Genomic DNA, 22,932 nt, shown 5'->3' with positions numbered 1-22,932 from the left:
ATAACTGGGTACCATAGGCTCTCCAAGTTGACATATAAAACTGTCATCACATTGTTATGAGCTATCTGGCAAAATGATTCAAAATTTATAGTGTGAAGGCTTTTTGACTCAGCAGTTCTAGGAAGAGTCAAACATGTGAACAAACACTTGGCTATAAATATATAATAAAACATAATATGTTAAAAGGTACAAATAAATATACAATCAAAATGAAAAATTGGAAATAATCCAAGTATTCCTCAATAGGAGATGGATTAATTATACATGCACAAAATGGAATATGATATAGTCATTAAAGTTTGTTTTTAAAAATTCTTGACATACAGAAATGTTAATTGTATTGGCACAGTATACATATATGTCTTATTAAGAATTAAAAATATAAACTATTATATTTTTCCCATTGTAGAGAAATACAGGTGTAATGCAGAAAATGTGAAAATAGAAGTACAAAGAAAGTAAATCTCATGTAATATCAGCATCCAGAAATAAAATTTATGTGTTACATATGGTTTACAAAAATATCCAGCCATGTAATATGAAACATAGACACATTTATTGGAGAAGATAAGATACAAGCAACACTGTACGTAGGACAATGACACCTCAGTCCCCTACAAAGTAGGCAGCTTGGGACTCACACAGTTCTCCCAATTGCCATTAGCTGTCCCATCATATTTTCCTGAACCTCAATGATGGTCTGAAGTCTCTTCCCTTTCAAAGGTGATTTTATTTTTGGGAAAAGCCAAAAGTCACAGGGCGCCAAATATGGGCTGTAGGGTTTTGAGTCACCTGGGTGATTTGATGTTTCACCAAAAAACTCTGCATGAGATGTGATGCATGAGTGGGTATATTGTCCACAATGAAAGTGCCAATCACTAGTTGCCCACAGCTGCAGCCTTCTGAATCATTCAAATAGTTTCCATGAAGGAATGTTCAAGCTTAATGCAAAATTTCATGCAGATTCGTTGCTCTACTCATTCAGTCATTTGAATGTGACAGCCACACATTACAATATCTACCACCCCCACTGACTAGTACAGTGAAGTCATCATTGTTCACACATGCACATTCCAGTCCACTCTTCCTGGCTGCCTGTTTACATGTATGCCATGCAAACAGTTCTTGTTATATTAACAATGGCTAGACTTTCCAGACAGATTGGTATGTGTTCAACAAATATATATTGAAGAAAAAACATTTAATGGAAAAGCATGAGCTTTAAAGTTGAAGACCTCATTTGAAATCTAGGTTATGCCACTTAATAACAGTGGGAAACCCTTAACTACCCAGTTTTGAGCATAGGAGACAAAAGATTTAACATTGTAAATATGTCAATTCCCTCTAAAATTACCTAAAAATTTAATGTAATTCCAACATGACTTTAGATGGCATTGGAAATATTTCTAAATTAACATGGAACAAAAATTCAACAGCCAAAACAGTTCTCAAAAGGAAGAGGCAGAGAGAATAAATTCACACTATCTGATAAAGATATATTGCAAAGCCGTAATAGTTAAAGCATACCGTTATTGCCAATGCATGTGATACAGTTGCAACAGCAAACAGATGAGTATAATGAGTACAGATACAGACCCAAATGCCATTTATGCCCATGAAAGTTGATATATGATAAAATTGGTATCTTGAATCACTGGCGGAAGATATATTATTTAACAAATAGTACTGGGGAAATTGGCTCACTTGAATGAATAAAAATGAAATGAGAGAGCTTCCAGGTGATGAACACATCCACGTACTAGGAGGGTGATGTGTCCCAAATCCATGGAAAAAAGGGTCCTGCACTTTCCAGACTTTTCCCTGTATATCTCTTCATCTGGCTCTTCATTTGTATACTTTATAGTAACTTTTATAATAAACCAATGATAATAACAACAACAACAACAAAAATTTGAATCATACCTACACACAAAGAAAACCAGACCTAAACATGAGAGGTACAACCAGAACATCGTTAGGAGAAAATGTAGAAGAGTTTTGGGACGTTGGGGTTAGAGAGGATTCTGTAAATCAGATAGGCAGGAAGCACAACCTATAAAGGGAAATGTGATGGATCTGTCTGCATTAAATTCAAAGATTTTTGTTTGACACAAGATGGCAGTAACAGGTGACAATCTGGGAACTTATTTTTTGCAGTATGTATAGTCAACAAAAGACCAATATTTAAAATTTGTAAATTATTTCTGAAAATTAACCAGAAAACCCCAAAGAAAAGTAAAAATGCATATAGAGAGGCACTTCACAAAATAAGAAACCAAAATGATTCATAAGCACATTAAGGTATTTTCAATCTTGTAAGTAATCAGATAATGTAAATTTAAACAATAATTACACACTACTTTAGCCCCTCAGATTTGCAGAAAATTAAAAAGTTGTATATCAATTGTTGATAAGGATTTAGAAAAACATGAGGAGCTGATGGGAGTATAAACTTTAGATGTTTTGGATATTTTGGAAGTATTTAATCACAAGTATACAAAAAATATATCCCCCTCCCACCACAGAAAAACAACCCAAAATCAAAATCACCTCAACACACACAAGAATATTGACAGGAGCACTGCACATAAAGCAAATGCTTAGAAACATAGAGGGCACTCAGTCTGATAATTTAATTGAACTGAAGTTCAGAAAGGTGACAGATGCTTTCTGCCTTATGTGGTAAATCTCTTTGAGGACAAGAACCATAGTTTACTTATCCTTGTATCCCTGAGCACATGGCTTGATCGTAGATAGTCTGTAGCTGTTAAATTGAATTAGTGAAATAGAAGTTTTAGGGAGTTGCAGAGCCCATGGACTATTTAAGAAAAATGTAGTAACATTGCATATACAGTCCACGGTTACGGTCACACAATTTATAGTTAGCAAACAGGTGTTAGAAGTCGGTCGCATATGCTTTTGTCCTATACTCTCTAACATGTCATTTTCTCTTTGTAGGTGTCTGGTATGACATTCCATGGAAGAAATAGGGCACATTTGAACTTTTTCTAAAGATGATTCTTTGAAAAGTGCTGGGGAGTTAGAAGTTCTGTTTATCCTGGCTTTAAAAGTATGATGTTAGGAAATGCTTTTTCTAAGCTATTAACAAGTTTAAATGAGAGTTTTGTATTCTCAAATTTCAGTCATTTATGTATCAGCTATCTAATTTTTTCCATGTCCACATATCATTATTTTTTAATTCATGTTTTTCTTTCAATCAATTTGCTTTTTTGTTAAAAAATTAGTTTTGTCCTAAGTAAAAATATTGTGGTTAAGTTTTACAACATATAATTTACACCCATGAAAATAAAACTATGTAGCATATAAAATTATTTTTACAATTATGTACTTCATAAGTCTGTATTAAATGAACTCTGAGTTCCCTCGCAGATGAACATTCTGTCATTCTAGGTTAGTTTCTTTCCTTCAGCACTTTAGCGGTTCACTACAGAACATTAAATCAGTGCCATAACAAAGTTAACTACACAATTGTAACCAAATAAATTATTTCACAATATCTGTATCATGATATTCTATTTAAAATAAAAATGGACACATTGAAATTTATAAATTCAGCACAAACTGCTATTAGACAGGAATGCATAAAATATTTACAGGGTATTAAAAGCAAGTGATATGGTATATGGTGCGATGAGAGTAACTTGTTTTAACAGTTTGATGAATAGGGAGAAGGAAAAATTCTTCCTATAATACTGCTTTTTAGGCATTAAAATTTCATTAAATATTAATCACAGTAGTTTGACAACTACATCAAACTAGTTGCAAAAGGTAGTAACTCTGACAAAACAAGCCAAGTTGGGGTTAATGGTAAAGTGCCCAGAATTAAGTAATTTCAATGCTTTGTAAATCAAATTTAAAAATTAGGAAGTGTAGCCCTGGCTGGCATAGCTCAGTGGATTGAGCGCGGGCTGTGAACCAGTGTCGCAGGTTCGATTCCCAGCCAGGGTACATGCCTGGGTTGCAGGCCATAAACCCCAGCAACTGCACATTGATGTTTCTCTTTCTCTATCTCCCTTCCTTCCCTCTCTAAAAATGGAATAATAAAATCTTTTTAAAAAATTAGGAAGTGTTAACCTGTTGAAAAGCTTATGTACGATGAGGTCTGTCCAGAAAAAGTTGAGCCATTGTTAATATAAGGAGAATGGTTTATGCAACATTGATGTAACCTGGCAGTCAAGGAGAGTGGACTGAAATGCAAATGCATGAACAATGACAACTTCACTGTACTAGTCAGAGGGCAGTAGACACCCTTGAGTGAGCATGTGTACTGTGTGGCTGCTGCATTCAAAATGACTGAGTGAGTAGAGCAACAAATCTGCATGAAATTTTGCATTAAGTTTGAACATTTCTCTGCAGAAATTTTTTGGATGATTCAGGCTTTTGGGGACAATGCAATGACTGCAGCACAAATAAAATTGTGGCACAAATGCTTCAAAAATGGTCAAGAATCTGTTGAAAGTGATCCACACATTCTGGAAGGCTGGATAGAAGTAGAATACCTGAGAATGTTGAATGTGTAAGGGCTGCAATCAACAAAGATTGAAGCACTGTGTGAGGTGCCAAGGTGCCTACTTTGAAGGGGACTGAGGTGTCATTGTTCTATGTACAATGTTTCTTGTATCTTGCATCTTCTTCAATAAATGTCTCTATTTTTCATATTACAATGGCTGGGATACTTCCTGGACAGAAAAAAAATACCACGCTGCTAAGAATTTAGCACCCACCTAACAACTTGCTATAGGCCCAGTGAAACTGAGGAACTAATAAATATGTGATGACATACTTTGAGAGAAATTGAAAAAAGGTGATTTAAAATGGTAGAACGGGCAAATTTATGAGAGAGATGTTTTTGAGTAGTGCACAATCACTTTGAAATTTTGGTGTACAAAGGTAATGTTTTGGAATTTCCAACTCTTTGCAAGATTATGATAAAAACAGCAAGGAAGAAAATGACCCATCACTAATGTTCACTGCCAAGAATTCTGTTGTAATATTAATAAGCATCACTCTTGTTGTTTTCTCATACCTGAATTGTGGTTCAAGTCAGAGTACAGCAGAAATGCCTCTCTTTGAGGAAAACCCCAAAATAGGAAAATTTCCTTTAAGGTAGGTAAATTTTTCCAAAGAAGTTCATTGAGCTAAAAATATAGACCAGTTACCTCAGTAATTTCATCAGTCACAGACTTATTTGAAAGCTGAATGAAACCCAAAAGGTTTTGTAGGGATAAGCAATCAGTGGGATGTCACTTCAAGCTGCAGATCAAAATTATAAAATTGTTTCTAAAACTTGAACTTCTTTTTAGTTTCATCACTCTCTTTAATTTGATTACTAACACTTATCAAACGTAAAGCAATAAAGGACAGAATTTTAAACAACCATCCAGGCATTACTTATTTAAGGTTTGTTTTCTCAAATTCCTGGCTGGATGTGTATCAGAAAAGTGTAAAAACAAAATTACCAAGAAGGCAGCAGAATGGCTAGGTTAAGTGGTTATGAAAAATACCCCAAGGACAAAGCTTAGGTTTTTTTTATGTAACACAGTGTAATGGAACATTACTAGACTGGACGCCAAATAACTTGGATTCACTCCTGTCTGCTATAATGGTTTTGTGACCTTGCCCGATTAACCACCTTTCTATTTCTACAAAAAACTTGGAAAACTTAGAGGGTTTAGATGAGATGGTTTCTAAAGTTTCTTTCTAATTTAAACAATCATAATTTTAAGTCTTCTCAGAAACATGAGTATCAGATAGCCCTAGCTGGAAAGTTAGTCAGATGGAATAGCAGGTTCTGGGAAAATAAGCATGCACACGTGACTAAATAGTAAAGATGCAAATGATTGATTTTGAAATTTTTTTGCTGACAACTTTCTCAAAACAGACTAAATTCCCATGGTTTTTGAAGCAGGAAAAATCATAGGTCATAAATTTTTTTCAACCATATCAATATCCCGAACAATATTATTAGCTGCAGTTTATTAAACTTGAAGCCAGTAATAAACAAAACTATCTTCTTGATACTGCTTTTTAAGAAGCAGCTTTTGCACTGTGGTGTTTGTCTCTCCCTCCTTCTTCCCAATTCATGTTGAAGTCCTAGGCCCCAGTACCCCAAAATATGACCCAATTTGGGGATATGGTCTTTACCGAGTGAAAATGAGGTCCTTAGGGTGAACCTTAATATAACCTGACTGATGTCCTTATAAAAAGGAGACATTTGGAGACAGACTTGCATACAGAGGAAACACCTTCTGAACATGAAGACAGCCATCTACAAGCCAAGGAGGGAGGCTCAAAACAGATCCCTTCCTCACAGCCCTCGGAAGGAACAAACTATGCCAACTTTTTGATTTTGAACTTCTAGCCTCTACAACTGTGAGACAATAAATTTCTGTTGTTTAAGCCACTCAGCTTGTGGTAACTTTTTCTGCCAACCACAGGAAACTAATACAGGAGCTAAGATTATTTACCATTACCAAAAGTAATTTGTACATTATTATGCCAGCAATGTCTTATCTCCTAGATCTTCCTAATTCTATATTAATACTTCAGTGGGTTTTCTCAGTCAATAAATAATTCCTCTTTAAGACTTTATTTATTTATTTATTTATTTATGTATTAAAGAGGGGGGAGGGAGGGAGGGAGAAACAGAGGAAGAAAGATCGATGTGCGAGAGAAACATTAATGCGTTGCCTCTCGCATACCCCCAACTGTGGACCTGGCCCACCCAGGCATGTGGCCTGACTGGGAATCAAACCTGCAACCTTTCAGTTCACAGGCCAGTGCTCAACCCATTGAGCCACACCAGCCAGGGCTCAGTCAATAAATAATTTGACATCAGAAGTTTGGACATGCATGATTTTGCAGCTGCATAACTGAAAATGAAATGTGAACAGGTTAGGAGTTATGAAATGTTACTTCTCCATGTCTAATCCCTTACCAGTTCCTCTTCATACTCACCTTAAATTATTTAACACATACATAAGGGCTAAAAAAAAGTGAGAAAAAAAACTGCCGAGAAAATTGGATCTTTTCTTCCTACTATGGCATTGGCCTTCTGGAGTTATTAAATCACTCAGATGGAGAGCCTTGGGGATAATTACTGATGGAGAATGCAAAAGAAGGGTCTGGGTTCTTATTAGTGGGCATATCAGTGGATTTAACTGTATATTATGTTTCATTTTAGTTTTGGTACTTCAGTACTTTAATGACTTCATACATGAAAAACTAAATTTGTCTTGAGTTTTAAAAAGTTAATAGCACCTATGGTTATGGAAGGGAAACTAGTTTAGTATTTTCAGTACATATGTTTCTTATTCATTCATGAAATCAGAGCACATGCACAGAATGATAGACATCAAGAGTGGTTAAAACTATGAACTACCATGCACTGAAAGTATCATATTTTGGATACAATAATATACTGAAAAATGTAACAACGCCAAGAAAACTGGACAATTAAAAATCTAACTTATTAAAGGCAATTCTCATACTGTGTTTAAAATCATCCATCTTAACGTCTCCAAAAAAGCTGCATTTATTATTTTACATTAACACTGTGGAAGTTAAGAATAATCAAGTTGTCTCATGGACTGGAATGTGACTTAATAATTCCCTTTCATTTCCAAACCTCATCAAGCAGTCACTACATTTATGAGGCAAGTCAGCTGAATGCTTGAAGTCTAGATGAATTTTAAGATCTTCAATTTGTCCTGTTGAATATTCACAGTATTGACATAAATAAATCCCTTCAGATAAATGTGAATTTAAATGTTTGCAATATTCTAGCATACTTGAGAAGCCTTTGCCACAGTCATCACAAACATGAGGAAAAATTTTAGTATGTTCAATAGCAACATGCCTATTAACATTTGTATGAAGTCTACTCCGAAAACCACATACTTGACAGACAAAGAAGTTTTTACATTTGTCAAAGGTAATTTTGCTCAAGAGGCTGTACTGTCCATGCTCTCCATTGTTATACTTGTCACTTAACTCTATTAATTTACATGCATGTTCATTCACCACGTGGCTATGCAAGTCTTCTGGATCATTTGTTTCATGTTCACAGAACTGACACAAGTACTGTTCGTCACAGCTGTGCTCTTGGAAATGCAGGTAGAGTTCACTGCTTGAGGAGAACTGTACGTCACACTGCTCGCACCAATAAAGGTGATCACTAAAATGGGTGTCTGCAATGTGCTGGCTGAGGTTCTCAAAAATTACTGTCTTGTAATCACAGTATTTACAGATGTAGGGATCCTCTTCATGCAGTTTGGCATGTTCAATAAGGAGCATGTTGGTAGAGAAACTTTCCTTACATACTCGACACACATTTGAATCGGTACGCTTATGCTTCAGAATCATATGCTGCTTTAAGTCAGAAAAATATTTGCTGTTGAACTCACAAAGTTCACATTTATAGAGGCCACTGCTATTAGCTCTCAGTAAAGGCCATTTCTGCTGGGCAGTCACATTCAGAGCTTGGCTCTTGTCAAGTATTTTGCAAAGTTTAGCTGGTGGCTCTTCATCAGTTTGGTCCTGGAGACTCTCAGAGGAATTGTTTTCTGTCTCAATATCATAATCTTCAGAAATTGCATGCACTTCTGCAGCAATTGGAACATCTTCAGCAGTGTGGACTTCTATGGGACTCTCCTCTTGAGTTTGTTGGTTGACTGATTCAGGTGAGTCACACTCCTCATCACAAATTTCAACATCAGCAGATTTATCTGAAAAATAAAGCAAACCTATTATTACTATTACTAAGTAAGACCAGTTAAATACATAACTGGCAAAAAATACTTTATGCATTATTTCTTCATTGATCTATAAAAATATGCAAATGCTACTAATTAGTTTCCCAAACCTGTAGAGAAGGCAGTGTGGTCTAGAATTCTAAGTACGGGACTGGGAACCAGATAGTTCTGATTTCTGTTTCTGGCCTTGACTCCATCTGTAAATTTTGGCAAGTCATTTGATGTCTCTGTGTCAGAATCATCATCTGTAAAGAGGAATTTAGAAAAACACATTATTTATGTCAGAGCATTAAACATTAAGTATTATAACATAAAGCACCAAATATTTTAAGTATAATTCTGAGTTCCAACAGAAACTAAGGACTTAGATTTAGCCATGAGAAGGTGTTACATATCTCTTGTGCCTACATCTAAGCACACAAAAAATCTGTCCAAACAAGCAACTGTTTTTACTTCCATGCTCCATCTGGACTAGAACACACACTTTTTAATGTTACTTAGGAATTTTAAGTTTAAATTACTGAATTTGAATAAGCCTGTATTGCCTCAGTATTTTAAAGCTAGCATGGAGAAACTGAATACAGGTCAGTAGAGAAAAATGGGCTTCAATCTCACATCATTGTTGTTTTTAATAGACTTTATTTTCTAGAAGTTTTAAGATTTACTGAAAAAATTTGAGCAATATAGAGAATTCCCACATATTCTGCATTTTCTCTACTATGAACATCTTAGCTATATGTAGTACATTTATTAAAATTAATCACCAATACTAGTAAGTTCTTATTTACTAAAGTCTATACTTCATCCAGATTCCCTTAGTTTTTAGCTACTGTCCTTTTTCTGTTCCAGGATCCCATATGACATTTAGCTGTCAAGGCTCTCTAGGCTGTTATCTATGGCAGTTTCTCAGACTTTCCTTGTTTTTGATGCCTATGACAATTTTGAAGAGGACAGATTAGGTATTTTGTAGCATGTCCCACTATCAAAATTTACCTGTTGTTTCTGCATAATTCAACTGGGATTATGGGTTACTGGGAATACACCAGAGGGACAAACCGCCATTTTTATCACATCTTATCGATGGTACAAATGATTAACATGATTACTGTTGATGCTGACCTTGATTGCCTTGTTGGGGTAGTATTTATCAGGTTTCTCCTCTGAAAACCACTCTTTTACTTTCTATACTCTGTGCTTTGGAAGGCAGTCACAGTCCACACTTAATAAGTGAGGACATATATTCCACCTCCTTGAGGGAGGAGGATCTACATCAATAATTTGGAGTTCTTTTGTACAAGAGATTTGTTTCTTCTAATTTATTTACTCAATCACTTATTTATATCAGTATGAACTCATGGCTATTTATTATTTTATTCTTTGGGTTATAATTCATTTTCCTCCCTCATATTGTGTTAGCTTTGGCTACTAGGAAATTTTTTTTACTTAATTTTTTTTATTAATTTGAGAGAGAAACACTGATCTGTCATTCCACTTATTTACACATTTATTGGTTGATGCTCGCCTGTGTCCTAACCAGGGATCAAACCAGCAACCTTAGCATAGTGGGACAACGCTCTAACCAACTGAGCTACCCGGCCAGGCTACTGGGAGCTCTTTTTAATTGGCTCCTGTGTTCCTTTGGCATACCTGTAATGCCTGGGTGTGTGTGTGTATGTGTATGACTTTTGAGTACTTCCTTATTTTCTAGAACCATGAGATACTTCCCAGAACTAGAATCAGCCATTTCTCTGACAAGCCCGAGTTCCTTTCATTGGAGGAAGAAACCTTGGTTTCTTGGTATTAGAAACCAAGATCTAGGCACTAGATGTGATCTCTGCTACTGGGGTGTCATTTTTTTATGCCTTCTTAGCTAATGAACAAAAAATGTTTTTGTACACTGCCACATATATATAGATACACCTATAAAAATTTCTTTGTGTAACATCTGTGTCTCTATTAAGGCAAACATGAGTTCATACTGATGTCTCTGAGTCTACATGATTTTCAATAATTTATGTTTCTATGTCTGTAATAGGAACTCAAGGGAACTGGAATTCTGACGGTTGCTGAGGAAGGGGAAAACAATCACAGTTGTTATCATTCACCCAATGCTCTAGAAAATAGAAGTCAATAGAAGATGAAAAATGGGAGAAAGACCAAATCCTTCATCTTCTGTTCTTTCCTTCATTAGCCCTCCAGACCAAAATGTACAGCTGAGTGGAAGAAGTATGTATGCCACTATTTTTAACCTTTTACCATAAATACTCCAAACTCTGGGTCACTACTGCTTTGCCACCCATTCCTAGGCAACTAAAATAGATTTAGGCAAATGTGTTTTTTATTTATATATCTCAAATTATGTTAAAAATGAAAATTCACTTATTACAAAGAAATTCTTGTTTTCTTACATTTAAACAAAGTTACTTGCACATTTTGAAATCATAACTCATCCACATTTCCAAATAAGCAAGAAGTAATTATAAAGATTTTTAAAAATTTCGAAAAATATTAGATATACCTTTGTTTTCAAAATATTTTAAGTCTGGTTGTCTCATAGAACAGACACTGTAACAATGATCAGAAAAAATTCCATTGAATCCATCTGCAATTCTGCTTATTCCTGAGGAATCTGAACATAAAACAAAATTTAAGAAATTTCAGAGTAAACATACATACATTTAATGATGGCCATCCTTTTATCCAACATATATAAATTTTTATAATATCTGTAATAAAGTAACAGTTCCCTCAAATCTGATAGCTTTTGTACTTCAGACCTGATATTAATATTGCGCTTTATAAGAACCACAATACATACAATGTAAAATATAATACTATGAAGCACACAAAGATACATTTGTCTTACTGTCAGAATCTCACAAAATAAAAATATGCAACAAATGTGTTGACTACAAAATATACTAATACCAAGATGTTTTATGTAGTGCAGAGTAGGAAAAATGGTCTGAGGACAAGTTAGGGAACCTGAATATAGTCATTTCAAGTCTTGCTGGGGTGGGGGGGTGGGCAGTAAGCAGTAAAACAGAATTAATTTCCTTAGATAAGAATGTACAGGCTGGGTGGGCTAACAGGTATGCCTGAGACTGTCCCAAGTACATTTATGTGAAGCATATTACAGATGGCCACAAAGACCTCTTCTTAATACTGCTAAGACAGTAGAGCTAACCTCACCAAAGGACATAAAATTATACGATCAAAATGAAAGTTAACATTTCTGAATATATAAGATGAAGATGTTTTTCCCAGTGATGCAAAATATCTTCCAACAAGGTTATTGTTGTGCCTTAAGCACAAGCTTGTGAAATCCATAGGCAAATCTCAGTCATGCAGGGTAAGTATTCACTCTTGGATATTTAACTTTAAGTATTAATAAACCCTGAAGTTGTGATGATTAACTAATGTCTGTAAGTTCTGATCAATGCCCAGCACATGGCAGACAAAGAGTTATACTTAGAGAACTTATTTAAAATTTTCTCTTACCTAAAAATTGACCCAGATATCAAACTCTTATCTGATCATTTCTGAGAAAAAAAGACTGGAATACAATTGCGTGGAAATTAACCCATGGCCCAACTTTAAAACAATTCACTGACCTGAGTAACGAGAAGGGTGTAAAGTTTTTCTTTTTCTTTTTTTAGGATATTCATTCATATCTTTTCAGTCTAAGAAGAAAATGAAAAAAAATTAACAAATGTCCCAAATAACTATTGTTAATATTGTTATAAAAATTCCTGTAGAGACTTCCGGCAAGATGGAGGAATAGGTGGATGCACCGTACTTCCTTGTACAACCAAGATTAGAAAACCAATAATTTACAACAATAATTTACTATCAGAATAACACCCAGATCCGGCAGAGGATTTATCTGAATGGAAGTCGGGCAGCCAAGAAGTTGAAGTAGACGCGTTCATCCGGACTGGTAGGAGAAGACAAGCCGGGCAGGCGTGGGGCTGGCGGCGCGCGGAGGTCGGGGGAAGGTTTGGCGCAAAATCGGCGCAAAAGCCATCGGGCGCGTAAGAAGGCAGCGGTGATCCCTGAGTACGCAAGCTGTGGCTGGCAGACCCAGAGGGGTAGCGATTGTAGACCAGGGCAGAACTCACGGCCCGGAAGCCCAGACAAGGGTCTGAGTCCAGGGGAACGGAACTACCGCCATTGTTTTCTCCCGCCCCGCTCCCGCCCCACCCCCACATATAACGTCACAATCTAGTGACCGGGGTGCCCAGCCCCGGTGAGCACCTAAGGCTCTGCCCCCCACCGTAACAAGAGCAACCAGACCGGAAAAAAAAAAAGGAGAGACGGGGGGGGGGGGGGAATATGTTTTCAACAGAGCAGATCAGTCCCCCAGGACTCATCCTTTTGAGCGACCAAGAATTAGCCAATCTATCAGATGCGCAGTTCAAAACACTGGTGATCAGAAAGCTCACGGAACTGGTAGATTTTGGACGAAATTTAGATGAAAGAATGCAGATTACCATAAAACAGATGCAGGAAGACACGCGGAGGAGAGCCAATAGTGAAAGGAAGGAATATAAGTCTCAAAACACTACAGTGGACCAGAAGGAAGATAGAATCAACCAAGCAGGAAAGCATGATGAAATAAGAATTCAAAAAATTGAGGAAAAGATTAAGAGCATCCAAGACACCTTCAAACGTTCCAATATCCGAATTATAGGGGTACCAGAATCGGAAGGGGAAAAGCAACAGATTGAGCACGTATTTGAACAAATAATAAAGGAGAACTTCCCCAATCTGGCAAAGGGAACAGTCTTCCAAGAAATCCAAGAAGCTCAGAGAGCCCCAAAGAAGTTGGACCCAAGAAGGAACACACCAAGGCACATCATAATTACATTAGCCAAGGTAAAAACGAAGAAGAGAATCCTAGAAGCAGCAAGAGGTAAGGGGACAGTAACCTACAAAGGAGTTCCCATCAGACTGTCAGCTGATTTCTCCAAAGAGACCTTACAGGCAAGAAGGGGCTGGAAAGAAATATTCCAAGTCATGAAAGACAAGGACCTACATCCCAGATTGTTCTATCCAGCAAAGCTCTCATTTAGAATGGAAGGGCAGATAAAGTGCTTCTCAGATAAGGTCAAGTTAAAGGAGTTCATCATCACCAAGCCCTTATTTTATGAAATGCTAAAGGGACTTATCTAAGAAAAGAAGATAAAGAAAAGACATGTATAGTAAAAGGACAGCAAACTCACAAATATTAACAATCACACCTAAAGCAAAACCAAAAGAAACTAAGTAAACAATTAGAACAGGAACAGAACCACAGAAATGGAGGGCACATGGAGGGTTAGCAGCAGGGGGGTGGGAGGAGGAGAGAGGGGGAAAAGGTATAGAGAATAAGTAGCATAGAATGTAGGTTGAAAATAGATAGGGGGAGGGCAAGAATAGTACGGGAAATGTAGAAACTAAAGAACTCATAAGTATGACACATGGACATGAACTAAAGGGGGAAATGTGGGTGGGAGGGGGGTACAGGGTGGAGGGGAGAGAAGGGGGGAAATGGGACAACTGTAATAGCATAATCAATAAAATATATTTAAAAAAAAAATTCCTGTAACCAAAGAATTTATTGGCAATAAGAAATGTGTGTGCCACCTGAAAATCTACTTCATAGGAGAATGTTAAAAAATCCCTACTTATATTTTGAATTTACTTTTATAATCAAGGCAGGAAACAAATTTCTGGGGTTTTCTTTTAAAAAAATTTTTTTTAATTATATTTTATTAATTTAACAGTTATTACAGCTGTCCTGATTTTACCCCTGTGCCCTCCTCCACCCAACAACAACCACTCCCTCAGGCAATACCCTCACCATTGTTCATATCCATGGATCACGCATATAAGTTCTTAGGCAACTCTATTTCCTATACTGTTCTTTACATCCCCATGGCTATTCTGTTTAACTACCTATTTGTACTTCTTAATCCCTTCACCTCTTCACCCATTGTTTTCCTTCCCCATCCCATCTGGCAAACTTCCAGTAACTAACTTCTTTTCTCTTGCTTTTAAGAGTTTCTCTTTAACTTTCAGCCTTTTAATAATAATGTGTCTGGAGTGGGCCATCATAATTGGGACTCTGTGCTTCCTGGACTTGCATGCCTATTTCCTCCAACAAATTAGGAAAGATTTCTTTTACTATTTTTTCAGATAGATTTCCAATTTCTTGCTTTCTCTATTCTTTCTGGCATCCCATGAGGCAAATGTTGGACCTCTTAAAGTTTTCCCAGAGGCAGCTATATGATCCTCATTTTTTGGATTCTTTTCTTCTTCTTGTTCTGCATGGTTGATTTGTGCTTATGTTCAAATCATTGATTTGATTCTAAGCTTCATTCATTCTAACGTTTACCTATAAATTTTTCTTTATTTCAATTAGTGTATTCTTCATTTTTTATGCTGCTGAGGTCCTCACTAAATTCCTTGAGCATCCTTATAACCAGTGTTTTGAACTCTGCATCTGATAGATTGCTCATCTCCATTTCATTTAGCTCTTTTTCAGGAGTTTTGATCTGTCCTTTCATTTGGGCCATGTTTCCCTGTCTCCTTGTTTTGGCAGCCTCCCTGTGTTTGTTTCTATGAATTAGGTAGAGATGCTTTGACTCCGTGTCTTGGTAGTGTGGCCTAATGTAGTAGGTGTCCTATAGGGTCCAGTGGCACAGTCTCCCCTATCATCCAAGCTGGTTACTCTTGAGTTGTGCCCTTTGTTCTGGGTACACCTTCCTCTTGTAGTTGAGCCTTGGTTGCTGTTAGCGGATCAATGGGAAAGATTTACCCAGACCAGCCTGCTGCAAGGACTGCCTGTGACCGCTGACCACCAACCTCTACCCTCTGTGGAGGCTCGGCTGTGCAGTGGCATGGTGGTGGTGCTCCAAAGTGGTCTGTAGCTGTCCACTGAGTGCACTGGTCCTGTGGTTTCCCAGTGGTGCAGGCTAAGTTCATCTCCCACCCATGTTTTGCCCAGAGCACCCTGTCTGAGCTATAAAGCAATCTGAAATGGCTGCTACTTGCCTGGGCTTGAAGATTCCCAGGTGAAGCCCAGCTGTGACTCTAATCTGGCTGCCACTAGGGCTCACTGAAGCCAGCTGTTGCCCGTTTGCTAGGAGTAGGAGCCAAGACCAACCATTCTTATGGAGAAGCAGCTTGGGTGGGCCTGTAAGTTGGGTGGGTTAGCGCCTCTATGGATCTCCAAGGTGGGTCAAAAAGTGTTAGCCAGGTTGATGAAACCTCAGATATGGCACCAACTTAATAGCTCTGTGCGGGGAGGGCTCAGCAAAAGAACAATGGCCTCTGCTTGCCCCAATGCCAGACACTTCAGTATCTCTCTGTATACCACTGGTACCTTTCAAGCTGCCACCCCCATGCTGGAGCTCAGAGGGCATGAGTAGGTGAATCCATGTGTGGGTTCCCCAAGAACTGCTTAGGGCTCCAGCAGCCTCCTCCACTGACTCAATCTCCACTGATTATCACAGCCAGTTGTATGGACTTATCTTCCTGGCACTGGAATCTTGGGCTGAGGGGCCTAGTATGGTCTGGGACTCCTCGCTACTGAGATATCTCTCCCGAATTTTTATTCACATGGGTGTTGGGCCAGCCCATTCCGCACCTGTGCCCCTCCTACCAGTCTGGATGGATGTGGTTTCTTCAATTCCGCAGTTGTCAGATTTCCATTCAACTCGATATCATAGTTGTCAGACTTGCAATTCAACTCGATTTCTGGCATTCCTGAGTAATGGCTGTTGTACATTTTAGTTGTAATTTTCATGTGGTTGTGCAAAGAGGCAAGCCGTGTTTGCCTACATTGCCATCGTAACCAGAAGCCCGTTTTTTTTTTCTTATGGAGTTTGAGAACTCTTTTGCAACTGTTGATATAATTGTGAGAACTGGATAATTACAATAAACCCTATGCTTAAATTATTTTCTATAAATAATAAACTGTGCCTATGGCACCATACTAAGAATACAGATATATTTCTTACAGCTGGGAAAGTTTTGATACAGTTTTTAAGCAAAAGGTAGATATACTCCCTTAGAAAATGTATTTTCACAAGTCTTTATTGATCCCCTGGCTTTGAGGAAAAATACTCATCACACACAAGTTTAAAATAATTTCCAAGAAAAAAATGCTTTTCTTACTTAGTGGTCACTTTCAACATTCTACTGAGAACAAAACAGGTATGGCAACAACAACCAATGTATGATTAAATTCTCATGGACTGTTACAAAATTGACTCATTCGTTTTACCACATTCCACTTACTTCGTATAACTCTTAATATGGAAGTGATGAAAAATGAATTACAGGGAAGTTTTCACAGACGGTAAAAAATTCCTGTAGGAAAAACATGACAGAAGTTAAAATGCAGTTCATTTCTGAGACTCAAGAATACAATGGTACAAAGCTCTTTGATCAACTGGAAAGTTATACCGAATTCAAGTATAGTGTTTTTTGAATATACTGTATTAAGTACTCAAAAACTGTATATGTTGATAAATATGTGAGTATATGTAAATATGTCATATTTCTTTGAATTCATTTACCTTCTAAAGTTATATCTTAACACCAACAGGAACATAATTCCGTATTAGTTTATTTAGCCATAATGAAAGCATATATAATGAAAGCAAACACCAAATTATAGACCTTTTACCTATTTAAGTCCTTACAGACTTACCAATGAAAGAATAATACCATTTACTGTAACACCAATTGTGTACCAGGCTGTGCCTTATCTTATTTAATCCTGTGATATGCAAACTCCACTCTACTCTCCTCAAAATCATTCTTATTTATCCCTTGTTGTTGATGTGGAAACTTAGGCATAGTCAGTAATAAGTAGTAGGGTTGGGAGTTCAACAAAGATCTAATTATTTTTAAAGCCCAGCCTTTGGAAACAAATAGGGAGATAAAGTGATCATGCCAATCCAAATACCATATTTTGCCGTGTATAAGGCACACCCAGGTTTTTGACACAAACTTTCAGAAAAAAAAATCTTTCGTTTAAATTTTTTAATTCAATCAATTATTTATTTATATCTAGAGACGTGTTTTTTGTATTATAAAGAAATTTTAGCATTTATTTTTAACATATAATGGTACAAGAAATTTGATGTAACATAATTACAAAACACAAGAACAGATACAAGGTATTTCAGGTACTACCCATGTATAACATGCATCCTTATTTTTCCCTCAAAAATTTGGGCAAAAATGTGTGCATTATACACGGCAAAATATGGTAATAGATTAGTGTTGGAATCATAATTACCTCTTCCATTTCAGATTAGTGTTCTTTGAACTATAGTAGTGGACAAGTATGGAAGGTCAGAAAAAGAGGTTTTGTCTACTACCTTTATATGCTGCTTTTCTTACCAACAAGGTGATTGTCATACATAGCAGGTAGAACTTTGCATCATTACTAAGAGCACTTCATTTCTAGTGGTAAGGAATTGAGATGCACATATTATTTTTGCTGCTTCATTAAGTTCTGGGTATATTAGCACTACAGGTGATGTGAACACCTGGTAAAGGCAGTGCTTTTTAGTTTACTAAGCACTGTTCTAACCGTTATTTTATTTGATCTTCACAATCCTGTGAGGTACATAGAGGAACTACTATCAAACCCATCCAGTATTACTGATGAGGAAACAGACTCAGTAAAAGTCAAGTAAACCAAGTGGCAGAACCAGGGAAAAAAATGTATGTCTTCTGAGTCCTGGTTTTTGAACTAACTGTGTGAGTAAATCTTCACTGCCAATCTCTGCTACCAGCAAGTTACATCTTGTTTCCAGTTCTTACTCAGCCACCAATTGGGAGGAGGGGAAGGGAATCACCCAAAGAAACTGACAACCATGAGATACACAGAAGTGATACCAATAAATATAATGCCTCACCTAACAAAACAAAGAGTATTTCTTGAGCCTATCCCAATCAAATGCATTCAAAAATCAAAAAAGAAAAGCTGTTTCATATTTATGTAATAAACCAGAATTTCAACACTTATTCCTAATACTTCTTTTGTACACTTCCAGAATTTATATAGCCAAAAGCTGTACACTTCGTGTTCTAAATGCTTTACAGGTATCAGGGAGAATACTGAAAACCGGTAGCCTAGCGTGTTAAAGTAGGCACTTTTTACTTCATAATATACTTTAAATTCTTTCTAACATGAAGAATAAGAAAGAATATAAAACCAAGCATGGCATTAACAAATCTTTAAAAATATTTTATTTATTTTCAGACAGAAGGAAAAGGAGAGAAAAAGAGGGAAAGAAACATCAGTGTGTGGTTGGCTCTCGTACACCCCCTACTGGGGACCTGGCCCACAACCTAGGCATGTGCCCTGACTGGGAATCAAACCAGCGACCCTTTGGGTGACAAGCCAACACTCAATCCACTGAGCCACACCAGCCAGGGCAACATGGCACTGAAATTAATGTTGAAAACTGGTCTGGATTCAGACTGTCAGGTGAAAGAAGTAGGATCACCTTGATCAGAAATACTTTTGACTTCTACTTAGGGGCTGAACAATATCCAAGCACTTACCAGACCTCCTTTCAGCAATATAGTAAAATGTCCACTTAAGATTGAAAATGCTTACCATCCTTTATTTCAGCAAATGTTTTCATGTGCTTTTTGTATGCATAACTGCCTAGATGATGAAGTCTGGCTTTTACTCAGGGATGTCATACAGACATTTGCTTACTACTACTCCTCACATGTAGAAGATTCTTAATCACATATGACTTAATCACTCACTCCCTGTTTCCCACTTAAAAGCAAACTATGGATGTACTACATGTCACTGCAGAAAAAATAGGAAAATGGTTTATAAATTAATCAAATCACCTAGAATCTATTCACCTAGAAAAACCATTGGGGTGTATAGACTTCTAGATCTATTTCCTAAGGTACACATTTATTTACATTTTACCTTCGCAAAAATGTGATCATGCCACAACAAGTGTTAATTTTTAAAAAGCAACTTACAAAATACATATGGGCATCTTTCCACCTCTTTTTTTGACAATAAGAGTATCTAGGTACAAAACAGCCTTTACATAATAGATGGGCACCTAGATAAAATAGAACCACCTTTTCAAAGGCCTTTCATGCAATGTAAATATAGTCTTCCTAATTGGTATAAAAATAAGACAAGCACTTACAATAAACAGCTACATTTTTATACTAAAGTTTTAAAAGCACATTCTTTCCCGCCCTCATTTAAAAATAAGTATATGTTTCCCAGATTTTAGAAGAATTTAAACCCAAATACATTGCAGGACAGCTTGAATCAGAATCCACTTATGTGTCCAACTTAGTGTCCATCTTTGCTTAAGTACAAATCTTTAGGTCTCTACAAAGAGATAAATTGCTTCAAATTACTCGTGCCCCTCCGTTGTATTGGAAACAAAAACAAAAACAAAGGGGTGTATAAGGCCCTAAAGCGTGGCTTAAACTAAGGGCTGGAGCCTTGAGCACCTGGACCGACGCCTGCTGGCGGCTGCTGCTTGAGGCGCGAACACTGGGATACACTGCCAAAGGGTCACTAAGCCGCCTGGCGGGGCCCGCAGGCCAGCGTGGCACAGTCGGGCATCCGGAGCCCAGATGCCGCAGGACATGCCCAGCCCCAGCCGCCTCCACCCCAGTACCACGCACAGCCCCACCTGGGCCCGACAACTAGCGGGAACTCCCAAGCCCAGACACTAAAGGACCACAAGGGAAAAGCAGCAGGGGGCCGAGGGGAGCCTGGGTGGCTGCGTCTTCAACAAGGGGTGAAAATGCCTTAGGGATGGGGGAGGGGACCGCCAGCCTGCCACAAAACGAAGGCAGCGTTTGGGTTTAACAGACGCCATCCCGTCTTTCCAGGCGCCCCCCCCCCCCCCCCCACGTTGGAAGTTAAGCCCGAACGCCTCATCCCCCAAAGCAGCCCATCGCCGGGCCGGCCCACCCCTTCCTCACACTCACCAGTATCCTGGGGCCCGCCGCGCCAGCCCACGCGCAGCCTCTCGGAGGCAGTAGCGGCGGCGGAGGTGCCGAGTACGGGCGGAGGGGCCACGCGGGACCGCCCGCAGGCACACGGAGGCGAGCAGTAGCGCTCTGGCCCTCTCCCTCCCCGCGCTCCGCTGGGCGCAGTGACCCGCCGGCCCCTGTCCCTCCCGCGCGCAGTACACCCGGCCAGCCAGGCCCCAGGCCCAGGCTCAGCGGCCACACTCACCGCCTCGCTCCGCGCCTGCGCTGCGCACTTCAGGGGCCCGCCGGGAGGGCGGGGAGGTGACGAGGTGAGAGTGGGGGCAGGGGATGGGGTAGCTGGGCCCAGCTGTACACCCGACCTGGGAGGGACCACTGGCCTCCAGCCCCGAGGGTGACCCGGCGTCCCGCGCCCCCTACCGGTACTTGTGCGCCGCCGCAGGCCCCTCCTGCGCTGGGCACCGCCCCTCCCTAGCCGGGCGGGTGATTCCAACCCAGAATGGCTCCAGGCGAGGCCGCCGACGGAATTACCCTGTGGGCTACCGGCCCTCCCACCTGCCCCTGTAGAAGTGGGAGAAGCGCCTCGCGCCAGCCGTCCCTTCCCCGCCCGCCTCCTTCAGCGGAGAAGCGAAAATGATCTTGCTCGGATTAGGCTGGGCACATGGCATTTCAAACCCCTGCGAGTTGTCCTCAGCCTGCCGGGACAACAAAAAGGGCAACCCCACGTCACGGTTTTACTGAGTTCGTCAAACAACCACGCGGGGCAGGAATGCTGTCCACCGGGTGGCGGTCCCCTCCCCCATCCCGAAAACCCTTGAGGCCCGTGAGTCCTTATTGGGCTTCAGCTGGAATCCTTGATTCCAGAAATCTTGGTGGAATGAATGTGAAATTATAGGGAATGGATAAGATGATGATTTATTTTCTGACCTTAAATTTCTATGGGCAGATATAGAGAGGACTAAATTAAATAAGCACAAATAAATTTGTGGGCATGGTTTAAAAAATGAGGATATCTGTCCAAAAGTGGTCATATGGATAATCCTTTTGACGCGTTGAGGTTAGTAGTCCCTATTTACTAATTAGAAAGGTGAGTTTACGAGGGGGTAGAGAGTAGGTCTCACTCGTTTTCGCAGCCTCAGCACCGGGTTTAGGTGATTCTTAAGTGGATGCGTGATACCCATGTGGATTATCACTTGCTCAAGGTCACTCGGATAGTCGGGGCTACAATCCACGTCCACAGTGCTATTTCTGATTGCCACATACTTACCAGCAGCTGGAGAATAAAAATCACAGACCTTACTCGGGAATCCCTTTAACACACTCCCAGGAGACATTGCCATATTTGAAATACACTAGTTTTGAGGCTCACCTTTTATGACTTCATAACTTTTATGCCTATACTCAGCCTAAATAAACGAAGACTTACGAATACTGGCATGGGCTGAATAAAGTCGAAGAGATTTAGTGGCATTTTATCCTAGTACAGTTACTACCTGGCACAGAATAGGAAATCCACACGTGTTTGTTGAATTTACAAAGAGCAACATGTATTTCTCCCTCTTCTGGACTGGTTGGGCTCTTGCCCAATGGGATACAGCAGAAGCCACAAGGGGGTGTTATGGGACCATTTTAAATTACTGTTTTGCTCCTTGTAGCCTAGTGCCAAACAATACCTTCACTTCTAGGCTGAAGTTTTATTCCAAAACATTTCGTAGTGAGAGCAAACACCCCTTGCCATTACTTAAACAAACAAATTCACACTATTTGCACTTACCCAACAAAGTAAACAACAGTAGCATCCCAATGTTTACATGTCATTTAACATAACCACAAATCAGAGGCAACTTGAGATTCTTTGATTGGCTGGTGTCCATCCAGTTCCATTTTTGCATATTCCTTGTCCTCTCCTTCCTCTTGAGGGTGGTGGCTGTGAGGATAAAGCCCTCCAATCTCAAGAGTACCAAGTTCAAGGGGTTTGTTATATTCTATTAGAATTTTAAGGGGATAATGAATCATCATTCTTTCAACTTCTGTCCACACGTTGTAGCATAGTTTAATGGAGACAATAGAAGTATATGAAGAAAAACAAACAAACAAACAAACAAAAAAGAGGTATACAGAGAAGAAAAGAAAAATGTATCAATCCCACAACCCAGAGCTA

General features: G+C 38.9%; 1 protein-coding gene across 5 annotated transcripts; it reads right to left on the bottom strand.

Moving 5' to 3' along the window:
• Window positions 1–6,888: 6,888 nt before the first annotated feature.
• ZNF639 (zinc finger protein 639) lies at window positions 6,889–21,156 on the bottom strand. 5 transcript variants are annotated; one of them, XM_036017719.1, is made up of 7 exons: window positions 20,769–21,011; window positions 19,791–19,876; window positions 16,938–17,132; window positions 12,389–12,457; window positions 11,293–11,403; window positions 8,885–9,019; window positions 6,889–8,747 (listed from the first exon to the last, which is right to left on the bottom strand). In XM_036017719.1, exons 4-7 carry the CDS (start codon window positions 12,444–12,446, stop codon window positions 7,594–7,596), a joined length of 1,458 nt encoding a protein of 485 aa, XP_035873612.1. In that variant the 5' UTR covers window positions 12,447–12,457; window positions 16,938–17,132; window positions 19,791–19,876; window positions 20,769–21,011; the 3' UTR covers window positions 6,889–7,593. The 5 variants fall into 5 exon arrangements, with proteins under 5 accessions (XP_035873612.1, XP_035873611.1, XP_028360679.1 ...); XM_036017718.1 differs by having other exon boundaries at window positions 17,061–17,132; XM_028504878.2 differs by lacking the exons at window positions 19,791–19,876; window positions 20,769–21,011 and adding an exon at window positions 21,019–21,156 and having other exon boundaries at window positions 17,061–17,132.
• Between the last annotated feature and the right edge of the window lie 1,776 nt (window positions 21,157–22,932).

The sequence above is a fragment of the Phyllostomus discolor genome, chromosome 2 (assembly GCF_004126475.2).
Source record: "Phyllostomus discolor isolate MPI-MPIP mPhyDis1 chromosome 2, mPhyDis1.pri.v3, whole genome shotgun sequence".
Classification (NCBI taxonomy): Eukaryota; Metazoa; Chordata; class Mammalia; order Chiroptera; family Phyllostomidae; genus Phyllostomus; species Phyllostomus discolor.
This window is presented reverse-complemented; position numbering and strand designations above follow the sequence as displayed.

What these genes read in the sequence shown, in the direction of transcription:
- ZNF639 (XM_028504878.2), bottom strand. Translation starts at nt 12,446, where the DNA reads ATGAATGAATATCCTAAAAAAAGAAAAAGAAAAACTTTACACCCTTCT. An exon ending in ACACCCTTCTCGTTACTCAG is followed by an intron (nt 11,404 to 12,388) that starts GTCAGTGAATTG and finishes TTTTATGTTCAG; the next exon opens with ATTCCTCAGGAATAAGCAGA. An exon ending in CCACACTGCCTTCTCTACAG is followed by an intron (nt 8,748 to 8,884) that starts GTTTGGGAAACT and finishes TTTATTTTTCAG; the next exon opens with ATAAATCTGCTGATGTTGAA.